General features: G+C 41.6%; 1 protein-coding gene across 2 annotated transcripts; it reads left to right on the forward strand.

The window, feature by feature from the left end:
* The first annotated feature begins 5651 nt into the window (after positions 1-5651).
* On the forward strand, positions 5652-16061 carry XCR1 (X-C motif chemokine receptor 1). Of its 2 annotated transcripts, none has more exons than XM_005600757.4 (2): positions 5652-5835; positions 11038-16061. In XM_005600757.4, the coding sequence occupies exon 2, from the start codon at positions 11055-11057 to the stop codon at positions 12054-12056; it is 1002 nt and encodes a 333-aa protein (XP_005600814.2). In that variant the 5' UTR covers positions 5652-5835; positions 11038-11054; the 3' UTR covers positions 12057-16061. The 2 variants fall into 2 exon arrangements, with proteins under 2 accessions (XP_005600814.2, XP_070095003.1); XM_070238902.1 differs by lacking the exon at positions 5652-5835 and adding an exon at positions 6218-6292.
* Positions 16062-20469: the final 4408 nt, after the last annotated feature.

Raw genomic sequence — 20469 nt, forward strand, 5'->3', positions numbered from 1 at the left:
GCCAGGATGCTGTCTCCAACGTCTCCTGAAGCTGCAAGACCTTTGATGTGAATATGCCTATGTCTGGTCTCATGTGTGTGGGACTGAGGCTCAAATAGAACAATCCATCTTGCTAGACTTGGTCCAATTAGATCATGAGACCCTGGAGATCCAGAGTCAGCAGTTTCTGTTTTTCCTGCCAAGGGCTCCACTCTGATACTGATGCCAAAGACCTCTGGAGCTGGTCTCTGGCCTGAATCCCACCAGGCACCTGTCCACATTGTACTATGCTCAAGAGTGGACTTCCCCTTCTACATCTTGAATCTGCATGAGGTTGGAACTCAGTCCCACCTTTGTCCAGCCTGACCAGAGTTTTAGAACTTTCTGTTTATGGCAAGAGTATGAATTTTTGTCACACTGAAACCAAACATGAGGAAATGTGAAAACCTTAGTTTCAAATTGTGTCTTCATATTTAGAAAATAAACATTTGTTAAACACTTGCTATATGAGTCCTCTCAACAATTACCTACCTCGGCAAACAGCAGTTACACACACACACACACACAGGCAATTGGCTGATAAATCTGTGGGGAAAATGCTTGACTCAAAATAACATAAAATTTGAATCAAAACAACATGATACTACTATCTTCTACTTCTACTTCTCCTTTCAGAAGAACGCAAATTTGTAAAGTTAATAATATCCAATTTTGACCAGGTGTATAATAATAGGCACTCTTGTACATTATTGTGGAAATATAAATAAATACAATCGTTTTACAGGGCAATCTAGCAATATCTACCAAAATGTAAAATTCACATACCCTATAATTCAGAAATCCACCACTTCTAGAAATCTATCCTACAGAAATATCAACACCAGTACGTTAAAGGTATATGTACACTGATGCTCCCTGCAGCACTGTGGTAATTTTAAAGATTGGAAGCAAACTGGATGTCCATCAACAGGGAAATAAGTATGACACCACAATGCAGTGGAATACTTTTCAGCTGTTAAAAAGAAGAAGATAGGCTTGAAAAAATGTTCATGCCATTTTTTTTAGCGGAAAAAGGATAAATCAGTGTGCATGATATGATCCCATTTTTTGTAGAGAAAGTCAACAAAATCAAAGCTGGTTCTTTGACAAAAAAAAAATCAATAAAGTCAATAAGACTCTAAGCTAACCAAGAAAAAAGAGAAAACAAAAATTACTAATACCAGAAATGAAAGAAGAGATGTCACTACAGACCCCATTGACATTAAGAGGATAATAAAGGAATATTATGAACAACTCTATGCCCAGAAATTTGATAACCCAAATGAAACGGACCAATTCCTTCAAACCCACAATCTGTCAAAACTCACATAAGAAGAAACAGACCATGTGAATAGGCCTATATCTATTAAAGAAATTGAATCAATAAGTAATAACCTTCCAAAACAGAAAGCACCAGACCCAGATGGGGTCGCTGGTGAATTCCACCAAACATTTAAGGAAGAAATGATACCAACTCTTTACAATCTCTTTCAGAAGGTAGAAGCAGAGGAAATACTTCCTAACTCATTCTGTGAGGCCAGCAATACCCTAATACCAAAACTGGGCAAAGACGTTAAGGGAAAGAAAACTACAGACCGAAGTCTCTCATGAACATAGATGCAAAAATCCTCAACAAAATATTAGCAAATCGAATCCAACAATAGGTACAAAAAATTATAAACAACCAGCAAGAGGAACTTATCCCAGGCATGCAAGCCTGGCTCAACATCCAAAATCAATTAATGTAATCTGTCACATCAACGGGCTAAAAAAGAAAAACCAAATTATCATCTCAATAGATACAGAAAAAGCATTTGAGAAAATCCAACACTTATTCATGACAAAAAAAAAAAAATTCTCAGTAAACTAAGAATAGAAGGAAACTTCCTCAAGTTGATAATATCTACAAAAAGCTTATAGCTAACATCATAATGGTGAAAAACTAGACAACTAGACTCTTTCCTGCTAAGACCAGAAACAAGGCAAGGATGTACCCTCTCATCACTGACTTTCTTTCTTTCTTTTTTTTTTTTTTTTGATGAAGATTAGCCCTGAGCTAACTACTGCCAGTTCTCCTCTTTTTTGCTGAGGAAGCCTGGCCCTGAGCTAATACCCATGCCCATCTTCCTCTTATAAGTGGGATGCCTACCACAGCTTTTGCCAAGTGGTGCCATGTCTGCACCTGCGATCCAAACCAGTGAACTCCAGGCCAGCGAGAAGCAGAACGTGCGAACTTACCCGCTGCGCATCACTGATTTCCAATGTTGTACTAAAAGTTCTAGCTAATAAAATAAGATGAGAAAAGGAAATAAAATGTATACATATTGGGAAGAAAGAAATAAACTGTCTTTGTCACAGATGACATGGTTGTCTATGTAGAAAATCTGACAGAATTGAGAAAAAAGTCTCTTGGAACTGATAACCAATACACAAGGCTGCAGGATACGAGATTAGTATACAAAAGTCAATAGCTTTCCTATATACCAGCAATGACCAAGTGAAATTTGAAATTAAAAACATAATATCATTTATATTATCACTCCAAAATTTAAATACTTAAGTATTAATCTAACAAAATATGCACCAGATCTATACAAGGAAAACTACAAAACTCTGAAGAAAGAAATCAAAGGAGAACTAAATAAATGGAGAGATAGTCCATGTTCATGGACAGGAAAACTCAATACTGATATCAGTTCTTCCTAGCCTGATCTATAGATTCAACGCAAACCAAATCAAAATCTCAGCAAGTTACTTTGTGGATATCGACATTTTGATTCAAAAGTTTATGTGGAAAGGCGAAAGGCCTTGATCAGTCAGGACAATACTGAGCAAGAAGAACAAAGTCAGGAACCTGATACTACCCAAATTTAAGGCTTACTATAAAGCAACAGTAATCAGGACAGTGTGGTATTGATGAATGAATAGAAAAATTGATTGACAGAACAGCACAGAGAACGCATAAATAGATCCACACTAATGCAGTCAACTGATCTTTGGCAGTGTATAAAGTATTTTTCATAATTTCCAAAATATGTAAGCAACAAATATGTCTTTCAATAGGTGAAAGGATAAAAAAATCTGTGGTACATCCATACAATGGAACTCAATAGATACAGAAAAAGTATTTGACAAAATCCAATATCTTTTCATTATTGAAAATAAAAGACATTCAACAAACTAGGAATAGAAGGAATCTTCTTCCATCTGATGAAAGGCGCATAGTAAAAACCCACAGCTAACATCACACTTAATGGTGAAAGCTGGAAGCTTTCCCCCTATGATCAGGAACAAGACAAGGATGTCCATTCTCACAACTCCTATTCAATATTGTATTGAAGGTGTTAGTCAGGGCAATTTGGCAATAAAAAAAGGCACCTAGATTAGAAAGGAAGAAGGAAAACTATCTCTATATGCAGATGACATTATTTTATAGAGAGAAAAATCTAAATTGGCCAAAGAAACTATTAAAGCTAATAAAAGAGTTCAGCAAAGATGCAGAATACAAAGTCACTTGTATCTTTATACACTAACAATGAATAATCTGAAAATGAAATTAAGAAAAGTCCATTTATAATAGCATAAAATTAAAATACTTAGAAATAAGTTTAAGCAAGAAAGCATGAGATCTGTATACTGAAAACCACAAAACACTATGAAAAAAACTGAAGAAAATCTAAGTAAACAGAAACATATAGTGTTCAGGGATTGGAAAACTCAATATTGTTGAGATGGCAATACTCCCCAAATTGACCTATGGGTTCAATGCAAATACTATCAAAATTCTTTTTTAATTTCTTCATAGTGTCCTTTGACACTCAAAAGTTTTATAGTTTTAACTCTTACAGTTGGGACTTTAATCCATTTTTAGCCAATTTTAGCCAATTGCACATGATGTAGGAGTCCAAATTCAGTCTTTTGTGTGTAGATATCTCGCTGACCATGCACCATTTGCTGAAAAGGTCATTCTTTCCCTACCTAGAGGTCTTGGCACCTTGTCAAAAATCGCTGTCAATAGTACTCCCTTTATCTACATTTACAAAGTTGGAAAATCATGCTTCCTGGTTTCAAAGCTTACTACAACCGGTTGTACAGAGGTCAAAACAGTGTAGTGGCTAGCCTAAGAACAGATGGGGAGAAGAGTGGAATATAATTGAGAGTTCAGAGCTGAAACTAAAACACTCTTGGAAGGAAACATAGATACAAACCTTTGTGACCTTGGGTTAGGCAATGGTTTCTTAAATATGACGCCAAAGTCACAAGAAGCAAAAGAAAAAAGAATTATAGATTAGACTTCATCAAAATTAAGAACTATTATGTGTAAAAGGACACTATGAAGAAATTCAAAAGGAATGCACAGAGTGGGAGAAGCTACTTGCAAATCACATACCTGGTAAGTGTCTAGTATCCAGAATACATAGATCACTCTTACAATTTAATAGTAAAAAGCCAAAGAACCCAAATTTTAAAAAGGCAAAGGTTCTGAATAGATACTTCTCCAAAGAAATACCCGAATGACCAATAAACACGTGAAAAGATACTCAACATTGTTACTAACTAAGGAAGTGTAAATCAAAATCATAATGAGTTACCGTTTTTTTAAAAAGTGGTTTATAATTTTTTAATATTTTTTTAAAATTTAATTTAAAATTTAAAATAAAAATTTTTTTAAAAAGCTAACAGCTAACTACTAACAACTGTTGGTAAAGATGTGGAGAAGCTGGAAGTCTCATACTTGACTGGTGGGAAAGTAAAATGGTGCAGCTCTGTGGAAAACAGCTTGGCAGTTCCTCAAAAAGTTAAACATAGAATTACCACACAACCCAGCGATTCCACTCCTGGGTGTATACCCAAGAGAACTGAAAATATATGTCCGCACAAAAACTTGTACCTGAATGTTCAGAGCAGCATTATTCATAATAACCAAAAAGTATAAATAACCTAAATGTCCTTCAATTGAGGAATAGATAGACGAAATGTGGTTTATCCATGCAATGGAATATTATTCAACCATAAAAAGGAATGAAGAAACAATACACACTACAACATGGATGAACTTTCAAAACATTATACTAAGTGAAAGAAGCCAGTCACAAAAGGTCACATATCGTATGATTCCACTTATGTGAAATGTCCAGAATGGGCAAAACCATAGAGACAGAAAGTAGATTAGTGGTTGCCAGGAGACGGAGGGAAGTAGGGAGTGAGATTGAGTACTAACAAGTACGGGATTTCTTTTGGGGGTGATGGAAAGCTTCTGGAATTGGGTAGTAATGATGGTTGTACAATATTGTGAATGTGCTGAAAACTACGGAATTCTACAATTTAAAATAAATAATAAATTTTGTTACATGAATTGTATCTCAGTTTAAAATAATAATAATCATACACAACTAGTACATTAATTAAATACAACTTTGATAAAATAAAAATACAACTTTAAAAAAATGCACTATCCTTTAAGATTTCTTCCAACTCTAAAATTACTATCTATCCTTGGTGGACCCCAGGGCCTCAGATGAGGAGACAGGCTGGATAACCAGCTCTTCTCTTGTGACCAGTGATGTCACCAGATTCTAACGTGAGGTCTTGGGTGGGAGCAGGGGGTTAGGGGCAGATCAAGCCAGAAAGCCAGGTGGTGGGAAGAGGAGGGATTAGTAAAGACTCCCTGCCTTTCTTTGAGATTCCACACAAGAGTCTTCCCTCATCTTCCGCTAACCTTCTGGGCAGGGCAGGGGTTTCAGCTTCTCTGAGCAAAATATGAAACAGAGAAGCACCATTTCTGCTCAAGACACACGTAAAGAGGAGAAGATATAGGTGAGTTCCTTTGAAAACATTTCAAACATATGTTTTCCTCTAATTCTAATAGCCTATACCAGGAGTTCTTAAACTCCAGGTGTCTATCAGAACCACCTGGACAGCAAGTAAATATGCAGATTCCTGAGCCCACCTGGAGACCTTCTGATTCCATAGGTCTGGGAATTTCAAAAATCTATATTGCTAAAAAGCTGGTCCGTGGATGGTGCTTTGAGTAAAACTGTCATATATAATGCTTTTCTTTTCCTTGTGCTAAAGAAAGTGGAGGGGTTTATTTGGTTACAGGCCATTATGTAAGGCATTGTTGTTATTGGTGGTTGGATAATTTAGAGCTGCATTTCTCATTCCAAATTATATTGAGGACCAGAAAGCCAAATTTACTCTCTTAGAGTCGAGGCGGGCCCCAGAGACCGGGAGGGAGAGCATGACAGGCGAAGGAGAACCGAACTCCTAGAGGGTAAGTCAGAGCAGTCTGGGATTTGTCATCCTTCTCCTTTGTATCCCCAACGCCTTCTAAGCCCAGACCAGGAACACCTCTGAAATTCTGAGTCAATGAATGAACAACCAACAGAAAAGTGGAATCGTTTTTGTAGATTCCTATATCCCTTTTATTTCTAGTTCGCTGAGAGTTTATGTCATGAATGGGTGTTGAGTTTTGTCAAATGCTTTTCTGCATTTATCAAAAAGGATCCTATAGCTTTTGTCTCAATAGGATGACTTAAATTGATTGATTTTCAAATATTAAACCAACTTCATATTTTGGAGATAAACACCACTGGGCATGATGTATATGCTTTTTAAATATATTGCTGGATTTGATTTGCTAATATTTGGTTAAGGATTTTTGTGTCTACATTCACGAGGGATATTGGTCTGTAGTTTTCTTTTATTGTAATGTTTTTGTCTGATTTTGGCATCAGGGTTATGCTGGCCTATTAAACATCTGAGAGAGTGTTTCATCCTGTTTCAGATAGTTTGCATAAGATTGGTGTTATTTATTCATTAAATGTTTGACAGAATGCACTAGAAAAATCATCTAGTTCTGGAGTTTTCTCTTGTAGGATATTTTTTATACTTAACTAAATTTCCATAATAGAGGTAGAGCTATTCAGATTTGCCATATCATTTCATGTCAGTCTTGGTAGGCTGAATTTTTAAAGAAATTTGTCCATTTCATTTAACTTCTTGAATTTATTAATAGAAAATTGATCATAATATTTCTTTCTTATTCTTTTAGAGTCCATAAGATCTGTAGCAATAACCATTCTTTCATACCTGCCATGGACAATTTGTGTTCTCTCTCTTTTTGTTCTCAACCAATCTGGCTAGTGTTTTATTACCTTTAAAAAAATTTTTTTCAAAGGACTAGTTTGGGTTTTGTACATTTTCTTATTTTCTATTTCTTTTTTTCTTCTTTTATCTTTATTATTTCCCTCCTTCTACTTACTTTGAGTTTAATTTGCTCCTCTGTTTCTAGTTTCTGAGTCACTGATTTAAGATCATTGATTTTAGACCTTTCTTCTTTCTAATATGAGCTATTAAAGCTATAAATTCCTCTCTAAACACTGATTTAGTTGCATCCCATGAATTTTGATATACGCTAATTTCATCATTATTCAGTCCAAAATATTTTACCATTTGCATTATGATTTCTTCTTTGATTCACAGATTCTTTAGAAGCATGCCGTTTTACTTCCAAATTATTGAGGCTTTTCTTGTATCTTATTGTTATTGATTTCTAATTTCTTTTGGGTCTTTTATATAATTTGTCTTTCTGTGCTGAGATTTCTTATCTTTTCGTTCATTATGAATATATCCCTTCATTCCCTTGAGCATTGTTATAATAGTTGCATTTTCACCTTTATTTGCAAATTCTAACATCTAGTTCATCTCAGAGTCAGTTTCTCAATTGCCTTTTCTTTTGAGTGTGGGCCATGTTTTCCTATTTCTTCATATGCTGAGAAATTTTGTATGGTATCCTGAATATTGTAAATATTGTGTTGTGGAGACTGGATTCTGTTTCATTCTTCTGAAAAGTATGGATTAGCTATATATTGTTTGTTTGTTTTAGCAGACAATTAACTTGGCTGGCTCAAACTCTAAACTCTGTCTCCCCTGAGCTGGGTGGCAGCTCAAATCTCAGTTCAGCTCTTTTAGCTTTCACTGGTGCATTCATGGTTCAGAGGTCAGTCAAACATTTGGGCAGAGTTTATGTACAATATTTGGGTCTGTAGCACTTTCCTATCTGTGATTTTCCACTCACACTCCAGTGGCTGTAGCTGCCCTAAATTCAGCCCTCTGGTTTTTCAAGACCAAGAAATTGTGGATTTTCTACTAGAGTTTTAGCTGCCACTCATAACCAGGTCATGCCTTAGGCCAAAGCCATCAAAATGGGAATTTCACCCAGTGCCATGCAGCTGTTCTTTTCTTTCAAAGGCCTAATTCCTTCCAGTAGTCGCTGTCTTTTGGTAGCTCAACAGTGCCCTCAGGAAGATTTTTGGTTTTGTTCCAGGGTTGATAGTTCTTATCTGTAGAAGGGTTGGTTGCCTCTGAGCTTACTCAGCCATTAGGGAAAGTGGAACCCAGTTATTTATCTTCTATACAATAAATAAATCAATACTGGATAACCTGGCAGAACACGAACTGAAAAGTTCTTCTACCAACCCATTCAAACTGCATTATTCAGGACCACACCTCAGGAAAATCTGGAAATGTGGGAGAAGCAGAAGTTAACTAGATTGGCCACTGATTGCCTGTCACTCCAGACCAGCCAGAGGACTTCTTTTATTCTGAGTTGAGGGAAAGCATGTGAATTCCACTGAGAGTTGAGATGTGTGATTATTCTACCATGGTGATGCAGGCAACACAGATCATCATCCAAGGAAGGCAGCCCATCTCTCTCTTGCTTTATTCTATATTCATGAGAGATGTTAAAACACTGAGAGTTACTTGTTTTTAGTAAATTAAAATAAAAACAGGAGAAGAGATCTTTTTTCTCAGGAGCAGCCATTTGATTTTGAGAAATTTCCAGCCATGAAGCTGGGATGCTGATGTTAGGAAGATGAGTTGGCCTGTATTGGTCCTGGGTCAGGGGAAAACAAGAGTTGTGCAGTAGACTTGGGGTCACCTGTATGATATGAAGGGTGCTTACAAGTCCCCTGTCCCAAAATAACTCTACTTCCAACTTGTCACACTACAGGAAATCCCAGGTATTTGTGTGATTTCTGATTTCATTGTAAACTATAAGCTTCTTGTAGATAGAGACTATTTCTTACTCATGTTTATAACCTAGAATCCAGCATCTGTCATAGTGCCCAGCATATGACAGTGATCACTAAGGGCTGTTGTATTGAGTCAGATAATCTCCTCTTTAAAACAAAAATACACAAGTTCTAAATATCAAAAAAAATTAAAAGACCATAGACACAATTGAAAGGTTAAAAGGCACAATGGGTTGACAAGACTAAGTAACATGCTCTTAAAAATCCCTAAGGTGGGCTGGCCCCATAGCCAAGTGGTTAAGTCCGCGTACTCTGCTTCAATGGCCCAGGGTTTCGCCGGTTCGGATCCTGGGTGCAGACACGGCACCACTCGTCAGGCCATGTTTAGGGAGCATCCTACATAGCACAGCCAGAGGCACTCACAACTAGAATATACAACTATGTACTGAGGGGCTTTGGGGAGAAGAAAAAAAGTCCATAAGAATACCATTATTATTTCAAGTAGATAAACAAACAAAATCCATAAACACTTTTAAAATGAGAAATAAAAGTAGACAGTAAACATACAGAACAACATATCTTCCTCTCTAGGAATCAGAAGAATGCAAAAGAAAACAAACTATATGTAACATTTTCAACTATCTTCACTTTGGTGTTTGGAGACACAAATTGACTTAACTATCTAAAATGGGATACATTTTGAGACCCACTATTATTCCTCCTATCCAAAGCTAAGTAAATGGGAAACTCAGGTTATTTCTCCAATTTCTTCCTCAAAAATACAAGGCCATTGATCCTGGGTTCCAGTCTTGGCTCTCCTTCCTGTTTACTGGCTTTATAACATTGAGAAGGTTGTCTTAACAGGCTAAGCTTCAGTTTCCTCTTCTGTAAAATGGAGGTGGTCATGCCTTACAGATAGTTGTGGGATTAAAGGAGCAGGGGAGTATAATGTGTTAGCACAGTGCCTGGCACATAGGACGTGATGAGAACTCTGGGCCCAGCAGTTTAATTTACCTCTCTCAATAAAAATTCCAGCTTTCTCTCCCTTTTCTCTCCTTGGCCTTCTAGTCTCACTGTTTCTAAAACCTCACTAACAAGAGGATTGAGTCAATTTGACTCAATGTTGTTTGCTTGGCTACTCCCCTCCTGTTGGACACTTAGATTGTTTCCACTTGCTGGCATCTATAAGATAGTCTGTAAACCAAACTCCCAAATGATAAAGCCTTCTGCTCTGAGAGTTAATCCTCTGTGTTAGTGAGGATTTGGTCTCCCAGAGTCTCAATGTTCATTGTAGTCTTGAGATTATTTCATACTTGAGTTTATATGAGAGATGTTTGCTCCATTTGTGTCCTCTATTTTCAAGAGATAGTGAATTTCCTGAAACAATCCTGCCATCAGGATTTCTATCCTCTATGGAAGGAAGGAAGGGAGGGAGCAGAGGAAGACAGGGAGGAAAGGACAGAGGGAGAGACGGAGGGAAGGAGGCAGGCAGGCATAGTAAATGCTCACTAGATATTTGTTGAACAAATGAAGGAATGACTCTGGGATCATTAGCACTATTTTATAGATGAGGGCCTGAAGTTCAGAGAAGTTAAATAGCTTGCCCAGGAACACAGTAATGGGCCCCAAATTTGATCTCAGTTCTTCGAATCCAGTTCCACTGCTCTTTTTCCTACACCTACTGGGAGACTGGTCTAGCCTAGTGCTACTCAAATGCCATTCTTCCAGGAGAAAAGGGGCTTGTGACATGATGTAAATTACTGAACTGCTTCCTTCATCCAGAAAGTCTTGCTAAGAAAAAATACTAACCAAACTAAGCAGTATGCTGAGTGACTTCATTTTCTGGTGAAAGTTCCTGATCTTGTTACAAATAGTTCACCAACTAGTAGCTAGTCCATGAACCACACTTTTTGGTAATATAAGTCCTACTGATCTCTAGCCTACCCACATGGCTTTAAACTCCATATCTCTACCGTTTCAGATGCTCTCAACGTCTAGATGGAGCCCTCAGGCCTCCCAGAGTCCACCACCCCTTTTGATTACGATCCTGAGAGCTTTCTGTGTGAGAGCAAGACCTTCACCTTTGCCGCCTTCAGCACCACCATCTTGTACTTCCTGGTGTTTCTCCTCAGCTTGGTGGGCAACAGCCTGGTGTTGTGGGTCCTGGTGAAGTATGAGAGCCTGGAGTCCCTCACCAACGTCTTCATCCTCAACCTGTGCCTCTCAGACCTGGTGTTCTCCTGCTTGTTGCCCGTGTGGATCCTGGGATACCACTGGGGCTGGGTGCTGGGAGACTTCCTCTGCAAGCTCCTCAACATGGTCTTCTCCATCAGCCTCTACAGCAGCATTTTCTTCCTGACCATCATGACCATCCACCGCTACCTGTCTGTAGTGAGCCCTCTCTCATCCCTGCGTGTCCACACCCTCCGATGCCGCGTGCTGGTGACCACAGCCGTGTGGGTGGCCAGCATCCTGTCCTCCATCCCCGATGCCATCTTCCACAAGGTGTTTCCTTCGGGTTGTGATTATTCAGGACGCACATGGTTTCTAGCTTCGGTCTACCAGCACAATGTCTTCTTCCTGCTCTCTGTGGGGACTATCCTATTCTGCAATGTGGAGATTCTTAGGACCCTGTTCCGCTCACGGTCCAAACGGCACCACCGGACAGTCAGGCTCATCTTCACCATTGTGGCAGCATACTTCCTCAGCTGGGCTCCCTACAACCTGATCCTGTTTCTGCAGACACTATTGAAACTTGAAGTCATCCAGAGCTGCGAGGTCAGCCAGCAATTGGATTATGCCTTGCTCATCTGCCGCAATGTTGCCTTCTCCCACTGCTGCTTCAACCCAGTGCTCTATGTCTTTGTCGGGGTCAAGTTCCGCAGGCACCTCAAAAGTCTGCTCCGGCACTTCTGGCTTTGCCGACAACAGGCTCCCAACCTTCCCCCCTTACCTCACTCACCAGGTGCCTTCACCTATGAGGGCGCCTCCTTCTACTGAAAGGGAGTTTGGTGGTAGGAGGTGGAGGTGGAGGATTGTCCAGAGGAGCTGGTGTGGGAGCAAGGAAGAGTAGGGCAGGAAGGAGCATCACAGATGGCACAACTTTGGGGATGCTACAGCTACACAGATGGGGATGAAAGAACTACATTACACTGGCAAGTCCTACCCTCTTCTGTGGAAAAGAGGCTCCCCACCTAGAAATTTTATATTGCCGTCCAGAAAACGTTTCTGGGATACTGAGTTCATCATTCATTCCTTCATTGATTCATTAATTCAGACATGGATTTCGTATCATTGCTTAGTTCAGAAGGTTCTACAACATGAAAGGATTCCCAGAAAAGAGCATCCTTCAAGACTTTAAGAGAGGCTGAAACTCAATGTGTGTGATAATTGCGCAGATGCACGCTGCTGGAAAGATGGTCTCTCCCTTTCCTGACTGTAGGGTTGTCCACACTGATTTTTGGAGGGAGTTGGCTCTGTGTTCCTCAGTGACTGCTAGATGAGACTCTCTGCAGGATAAAAGTAACCACATCCTCAAATAAGCATAGTCAGAATGAAATCTGGGTCCTAAACACTCACAAGTGGACTAGAGAAGTGTTCTTTATCATAGTTCCAGATTCTAGCACATGAACTGGCTCTTGCATATTTAGTCCATAAGTCTTTTATTGAAGGAATGAATGCAAAAGTACCACCTTCTACATGAAGCATTTATCTGGAGGAAATAAAGATGAACAAGATACAGTTGCTACCTTCCAAGTGCCAATAGTCCAGCTCTGAAGGCACAGATAAGCAAACACCCACCTCAGCAAAGGCATCCGGGGCAAAGATTCCTCCGACACCTCATCCTCTCAGGTGGACATTGAGCTGACACTTTGGAGTCATCACTTTCCGCCTACAATGTTCTCCCCTGCTTGGCTGATGGCACCAGATTCCCCCCTGTCACCCACCCTCCAAACCTGAGTCATTTTTGAGCCCTGCATTTCCTTTCCCTCCACTCTCATGGCCAAGTCCTATTGACTCTGCCTTCCCAGTGTCTCTCAGAGTTGCTCTCGCCATTGTGTGTGCATGCTTCATCCCCAAATGGCTTCACTTCCTCGGCATCTTCCTGCTGCTCATCTCTTTCCCCACCAAGCTGTCCCCTGCGTTGACACAAGGTTAATTCAAAACACTTAGTGGCTCTGCATTACATACAAATGAAGCCCAAGCATCTTAGCAAGTCTTTCAAGGGTCCTACAATTTGGTGCCAAATCACTTCCATTCTTATCCCACCCAAAGCCCCCACCTCCAAGCAGCTTGGGATCCAACCAAAAAAGACCATTGGCATTTTTCCTGACACCCGTCTCCCCAGTCTCCTCTGCCTTTGTCATGTTGTCACCTGGGCCTGGAACACTTGTCCTTCTACTCCCTGACCCACAAGCCCTAGCTGAAAGGCCAGCTCCTTCAGGAAGCCCTTCCCAATCTGTAAAGCAGAAGAGCACTTTCTGGGTTGCTGTGGCATTCAGCTTATTGCCTCTAAAATAATATTTGTCACTCTCTGCCCTGTGTCCTAGTTATACACGTGCATGTCTTATCTCCCTGCCCTGTCAAACTGCAAACTGCCTGAGGGCAGTCCTGCACCCTGCCCAGCATGGGCCCCGGTGTTCTATCTCTGTGGACTGAGTGGGAGCAAAGAATGGCACCTGTTGTCATTCTTCTGATTTAAGCTATCCAGGGAGCCACGCTGTGGGACATATTCTATCGTCCTTGCCCCAGGCTGCTTCTTTACAGATAGTAATCTTTCTTCCCTTGTCGACACTCTCAGAGCACATTGCTTATCCCTCTCTGTCGCAATGGTTAGACTTGACCTTGCTTTTTAGTTAGTGGTACACATGCCTGCCTCTTACACTATTCCATAGCTTCACATCCAAGGGCATAGATACAAGCCATACTCTAAACTTTGCCATACCGCACAGACCTGGGCCCAATCTGTGAACCTGATTCAGCTCTGGAGTGGGGCCTTTGGAAAAGCTTCCCACGCAATTCTGATGTGCACTCCAGTTAGGAACATTTGACTGCAACTCCTTGAAAATGGGAATTCCAGAGTCTTCCACAGTCCCTTGAGTGGGCTTTGTAAATAGTAGGTACTCAATATATGCTTGTGGAATAAAGCATCTACTAATACCCCCCTCAGCTGGAGCTGAGAGAGCTTGTAATGCATTTCCCCCTTTAGTTCCAGCTGCAATTTCAATGATCTATTTGCCATTGGGTGGCCAGCCTTGGAGGAGTTTGACCTGGCTGAGGAAGAATGAGCGTCTAGTTTAAGAATTAGGCCAGTAGCACCTGCTGGAGAGGGCTGGGTGATGCATCAGTGAAGGGATAAAGCTTTCATGGACTTTCTCACCAACAGGTGGGACCATCACTCACCATAATGGTAAGAAATAGTGAAAGGAAGGAGACAATGAGATAGTTGTGAGGTTGGAGCTAAGCCTATGGCATTCCAGTCAGGCTAATCATTTGGAACTCCTTCAAACTGATATTATAAAAATTTTGTTCAACTTTTATTCAGAGGGCAAGCTAAGCCCAGGGATCAGAAGGGCAGCTCACAAACCCGCTTGGCCAAACTAAAGTACCATGAGTTTTGAGCCCACTCTTCTTAGAAGGCAGGTTTAGGGGCCTTCTATCACTACAGAGCATGCCCTTTGAGAGGCTCGCTCCACTGTCACCTCATCTCATCTCATTCCTTCACATCCCAAGATGCTTATCTAAGTATTTTTTTCAACACATGCAGCCATATCCCTGGAAGCACTTCATTAAATACAATCATGTCTGTCTCTTTACATTTCTAGTGATGCTTTGGCATCCCAGGGTCATCTTTAAGAGTCTTCTCCTAATCTAGCTCCTTGGGAATCCAAGGGAAGAGGCACAGAGAAAGAAGGGTATGAATGGAAAGATAGAGGGGCATCCTATCAGAAAGGGAGCTGTGGGTGAGACTGCTGAAAGGAGCAGCCAGAGAGCTCACACAGGTGTCCACACTCCACATTCTCTGATCATACACTTCATTGGCCACAACTTTCTGCTTTCACCTCCCTCCACCTGCTGAAACCACTATTCAACCTCAACTGGACCTTTGTGGGTCTATCCCTCCCCCTCCAGTTGAAAACAGGTGCCCTGGGCACAGACCTCTTACCACTCACAGAACGTAACCACTCCACAGCCGTTCTCAGGCAAGATCCTCTTCACAAAATTCCCACCTCCACACTCTCTGGGACAAAATCAGGAAGAGAGGAAACTTGCTGATCTCAGAATAGGAACGTGCTTCCAAGCCGAGGGCAGCCCTAGATCTCAGATGTCCCCAGCCAAAATGGAAGTTTCTCAAGGGCGCAAGCCCAGTGTCATGTGTCTAGAACCTCCCTCTGTGCCCAGCGATGTTTGTGGTTGGTTAAGTGGATAGGAGATTATCTTTTTGGCTTTTTTCTATTTCCATTTCCTTTTCCTACACTTGCTTACATTACATCTTCCATTCAACACCAGGCACTCACCCAATAGAGGTCGCGTGAAATCTTCTCTAAGGCCCCACAGCCTGGACATCGTCTGGTTTGTTTGGAGTTAAGCTTTGTTGAACTCCTGACAGCTTTCATTTGTGAAGCTTGCCCTTGACGAGACAGTAAGGCCCATGAATATGAAAAGACCAATAGAACAGATCCCCAAAGTAGACCGTCTGAGGAAGCTCTCGGAATTTGAACCCTTGACGCAAACCCCAGATCCAAGCTCTTTTACTTGTCCATTGTGAACTCGGGCCACTCAGGGCCTCGGTGTCCTCATCTGTAAAACTGTATAAACGCCAACAACACAAAGACACACTCTGCCGACACGATGGAGGTGCGGATGAGGTCATGTGCGTAAAAGTACTCGCTTTGTCGATGATTCAGCCCCAGACAAATATGAATTACTATCGCAATCATCTCATAAAAACAGAAAGCATCATTGTATCATATGCACAAATAAAAGATTAGCATTATTGACTTACCTCTGGCTGGTTACATTCCGCTTATTTCTACCCAAGATCACACTACAAGATTCCTAAAAGTTTTCTCTGCTTAAGTGGGATCTGGGTTAGGATTTGGGGTGAAGGGAGGGATACGAAAGGGTGATTGGAGAATACAGTGTGGAATAAGTCTGTGTGGGCTGGGATGGTGAGAAATTGGCTTCATTTAGGCCTTAGGCAAAATTACCCAAGACCCAGTCTATCTTGAGTGCTTTGTGGCTCAGTTTTCTATCCCTCTCTCTCCACCGGCCTGGCACCTAAGCCTTCTATCTCTAACTCCAAGGCTTTTTTCTGTTTCATGACACATTTGTATCTGAACAGGATCTTCCAGAGATCAGCCCCTCAATCAGAAGGAATGACACTACTTCCTCCTGGAAATTCCAGGTATCCTGAAACCTTGGTGGGAGATACTTCAGGTTGGGGGGGAAGTTTGGCAAGGGGAAGAGGAATTATACTAATGCCTTACCAAGTTCCTCTAAGTACAGAGCTCCCCTCTCCATTGTGGAGCCAGGCCAGATCTTAGGTGTGGGGTTGTTTCAATCCCCTTGCTGGGCCCCTCCCCAAATTCCTCCACAAAAGGAAGTGTGGCCAGAGGGACCAAAGGAGAACAAAGGTAGCCCAGTTGCTTGACTTTGACCATCTCAGAAAATCAGCCTTGAGCATCACTCATGGTTAGAAGAAATAGACAACAGAGGGCATGGGGAATTGAATGGGTGGAGGGATTAGAGACAGTGGGGGTGGGAGAGGGAGGTGTACCCCTCCAGGAGGGCCCCAGCCTCACTTGAAGAGGGCCTGATCTGTGCGAAGGCAGAGTGGAGCCCGTGTTGAGGGGAGTGAGATGGCAAAGATGAATGAGCCCCACTCTCAAGTTGGCCAGCCTCTAGCCATTCCCATTTGGGGAAACGTTTCCGTAGGATTACTCCAGATGACCTAGATGAACCTTATTGACTGAGACAAAATGATCTGGCTTGATTGTCCATACAACTAGGAATGCACACTTTAAACACGTCTTTGAAAATATTCCAGGGCACTTGGAAGTACCCACATTTATTTACTCCCCCAGCTTTGGTTACAATTGGTTCAATAATCTGCCTGATCTTTTGCAATAATAAGGAAAATGTGAGTTTTAAAAACAGCAACAACATTGAACATTGCTAATTTTTCAAAGTATCTTCTGTTTATTTCAAAACTAGAGGAAACCCACAAATGTTGGCCTTGATAGGAAATTACATGCGCTTATCTGGTTGGGTCCTTAGCAAGCCACTTCCCCTCATTTGGAGTTTCTTTTTTCAACTTAACTGGAGAGGTTTGAACTCACTGATCTCTAAGATCCCTTCCCGTATTAAAAAATGAAGTCTATGAGTCTATAATTTCATGAGTTGCATTTCCAGTACCTCTGAATGTGACCTTATCTTGAAATAGGGTCATTGCATATGTAATTAGTAAAGATGAGGTCATACTGCCATAGGGCAGGCCCCTACCCAATATGACTAGGGTCTTTATAAAAAGGGAAAAGTTGGACACAGACACGAACAAAGGAAGAATGCCATATGAAGATTGGAGTTACACTACCGCAAGCCCAAGAACACCAAAGATAGCAGCAACCACCAGAAGCTAGGAGAGAGGCATGGAACAGAATCCCCCTCACAGCCTCAGAAGGAATTAACCCTGCTGACACCTTGACCTCAGACATCTGGTCTTGCAAACTGTGAGACAGTAAGTTTCTGTTGTTTAAGCCACCTAGTCTGTGGGGCTTTGTTATGACTCTTTGAGCAGACTACCACAGAGGGCAAATTTCAGTGAGTATATGGGGAATTCCAGTGCATCTCTTATCATCCTGTGAGGTTTCCGTGTCTACCTCACCCACACAGAAGATTGCACCTAACTGAAGACACGCACAGGAGGCTGGAAACTGACTTTTACTGAGAACTACTCTGTGCTGGGCCCATACATTTCCACATCTCAGGTTTCTGTTTTCCCTCTTAGACCAAGGAGAACATCAGGTCAGAGAGGTCACACTCCAACATCCAGGGCGTTGTTCTCAATCCGGGCAGTATGCTAGATCACACGAGCAGCTTGAAAAAATAGTGATGCCTGGGTCCCCCTTCTCCCTCATCTTTCTCCCCGAGATTCTGGTGCAATTGATCTGGGAGTGAGATCTGGCATCAAGATTTTTAAAAGCTCCCCAGGTGGTTCTAATATAGCGCCAAATTTGAGAACCACTGATCTAGTGTATTTATTCATTCATCATTCATTCAATAAATATTTATTGAGTACCCACCATGCGTCAGGTGCTACGCTATGTGCCTAGCACATATTATGCCACATTTTCACAACAACTTTGCAAGGTAAGCATTGTCTCTATTACTCTGATGAGAGAAGGGAGGCTTGGAGAGAGAAATGACTTGCTCAAGCTCATGGGGTTCGTTAGAGCCAGATCAGGGATTTTCAATTCAAGTCTATCTTGTCCGCAAATATCTACTCTTTCCACCGTAGTATGTCGCTTCCCCAAACAAGGGATGTATCCATCAGAGCTCTTAGCTATAGTCAACAGAAATCAGTTCTCATTGTCCTGGCAGGATAGGAATCTATGGAAAAGATACTGGGCATGATTGCATTGTGATTGTATCAAAGATATGTCAGGGTACAGGGTTATGATGTCTATAACTACATCACAAATGATTCAGCAAAAAGAAAAAAGAAAGAAATGTGCATAATTATACATAAAAATGGGAGAAATAAAATACAGAACAGTTTATACTTAAAGAAAGAGAAAAGATGCTAGGCAGCTTACAATACTGATGGAAAGGCGGGAGAAACAGGTAGGACAAAGGGAGGCTGTCTCCAGCACAACCACTCCAGAAGCCAGAGGTCCCAGCAGCTTCAGAAAGCCTTCTCCCACCCACACTGCACAGAGCCTGCACACCTGGTGCATGGACTGAGCCAAGGCCACACGCCCACCCTCTCGCCCCATCGGAGCTGGGAAAACAAGCTCAGGAGCTGGGAAAGCAAGCTTGGGCTTCCTTGGCTCCTGTAGAAGTGGGTTCTGCCTCCCACCAAGACTCATGTGGTGGGAAATTACCCCAAGCTAGGGAAGAAGTCCAGCCACCAAATCAACAAATGGCCACTGCCTGTGGGGAAGAGATTGCTGAGGTTTCGCTACTGCCCAGCCTTGTTAAGCCTAAGCCAGCAGTATAAAAGGCCAGAGGTGCCCATCCAAAAACACTTTAGGAAGAAGGCTTTGACAGTATGATCAGACCCCATCCCAAACTGCTCCTTTCAGTACTTCTGCCCTCTGCTCAGGGTAAGAGAACTACTCAATGAGACAGTGATGCTCTTGGAAAATGTCAGGCTCAATTATTCTCTACAACAGTGTTATTGAGAACTTGTTGCACAAGCAATATTGGGCAATGATGTACTTAAATCCCTCTTAGGTTCGCCTTGAGAATTTGCGAGCTTTAGTGGAAAGGGCACTGAATTAGAAGTCTGAAGACTAAGATTCTAGTTCTAACTGTGCCACTAACTGGTTGGGTATGCTTCTGCAAATAGCAATGATGATGATTATGATGATGATGATGGTAGTGGTGGTGGTGGTGGTGATGATGGTGATGATAGTGATAGTGATGACGATAATGGTGGTTGTGGTGGTGGTGATGGTGGCAATGATAATGATGATGGTGCTGATGATGGCAGTGATGATAATGGTGATGAGGGTGGGCAATAGTGATAATGGTGACAGTGATGATGACGATGTAGCCAGCAATTATTCAGCACTAACTTTACATCAGGTACCGTATTAGAATGCTTGTCTTGTCTTAGCTCATTTAATATTCACAAAAATCATTTGAAATTGCTATCACCCCCTTTTACAGATGAAAAAGATGAAGCATGAAGGGGTTAAGCAAATTACCCTAAGTCACACAGTGAGGTGTGAAATATAAGCCTTCAGGTCACTGCATTGTGCCTCCCTATATAAGCCTATCAACATTTCTAGGCCTTAGTTTCTTCATCTGTAATACAACAAATTAGATCATAGGTTTTTAACCAGGGATGCCTGACAGAATCACCTAGGAAGATAGTTAAAAATATGCATGCCAGGGGCCGGCCCGGTGGCACAGCAGTTAAGTGCGCACGTTCTGCTTCAGCGCCCGGGGTCCGCCAGTTCAGATCCCAGGTGCGGACATGGCACCGCTTGGCAAGCCGTGCTGTGGTAGGCGTCCCACATATAAAGTAGAGGAAGGTGGGCACAGATGTTAGCTCAGGGCCAGTCTTTCTCAGCAAAAAGAGGAGGATTGGCAGCAGATGTTAGCTCAGGGCTAATCTTCCTCAAAAAAAAAAAAAAGTAATAATAATATGCATGCCAGACCCTCACCGTCATCAGAGATTCTA

This window comes from Equus caballus, chromosome 16 (genome assembly GCF_041296265.1).
Source record: "Equus caballus isolate H_3958 breed thoroughbred chromosome 16, TB-T2T, whole genome shotgun sequence".
Taxonomy (NCBI): Eukaryota; Metazoa; Chordata; class Mammalia; order Perissodactyla; family Equidae; genus Equus; species Equus caballus.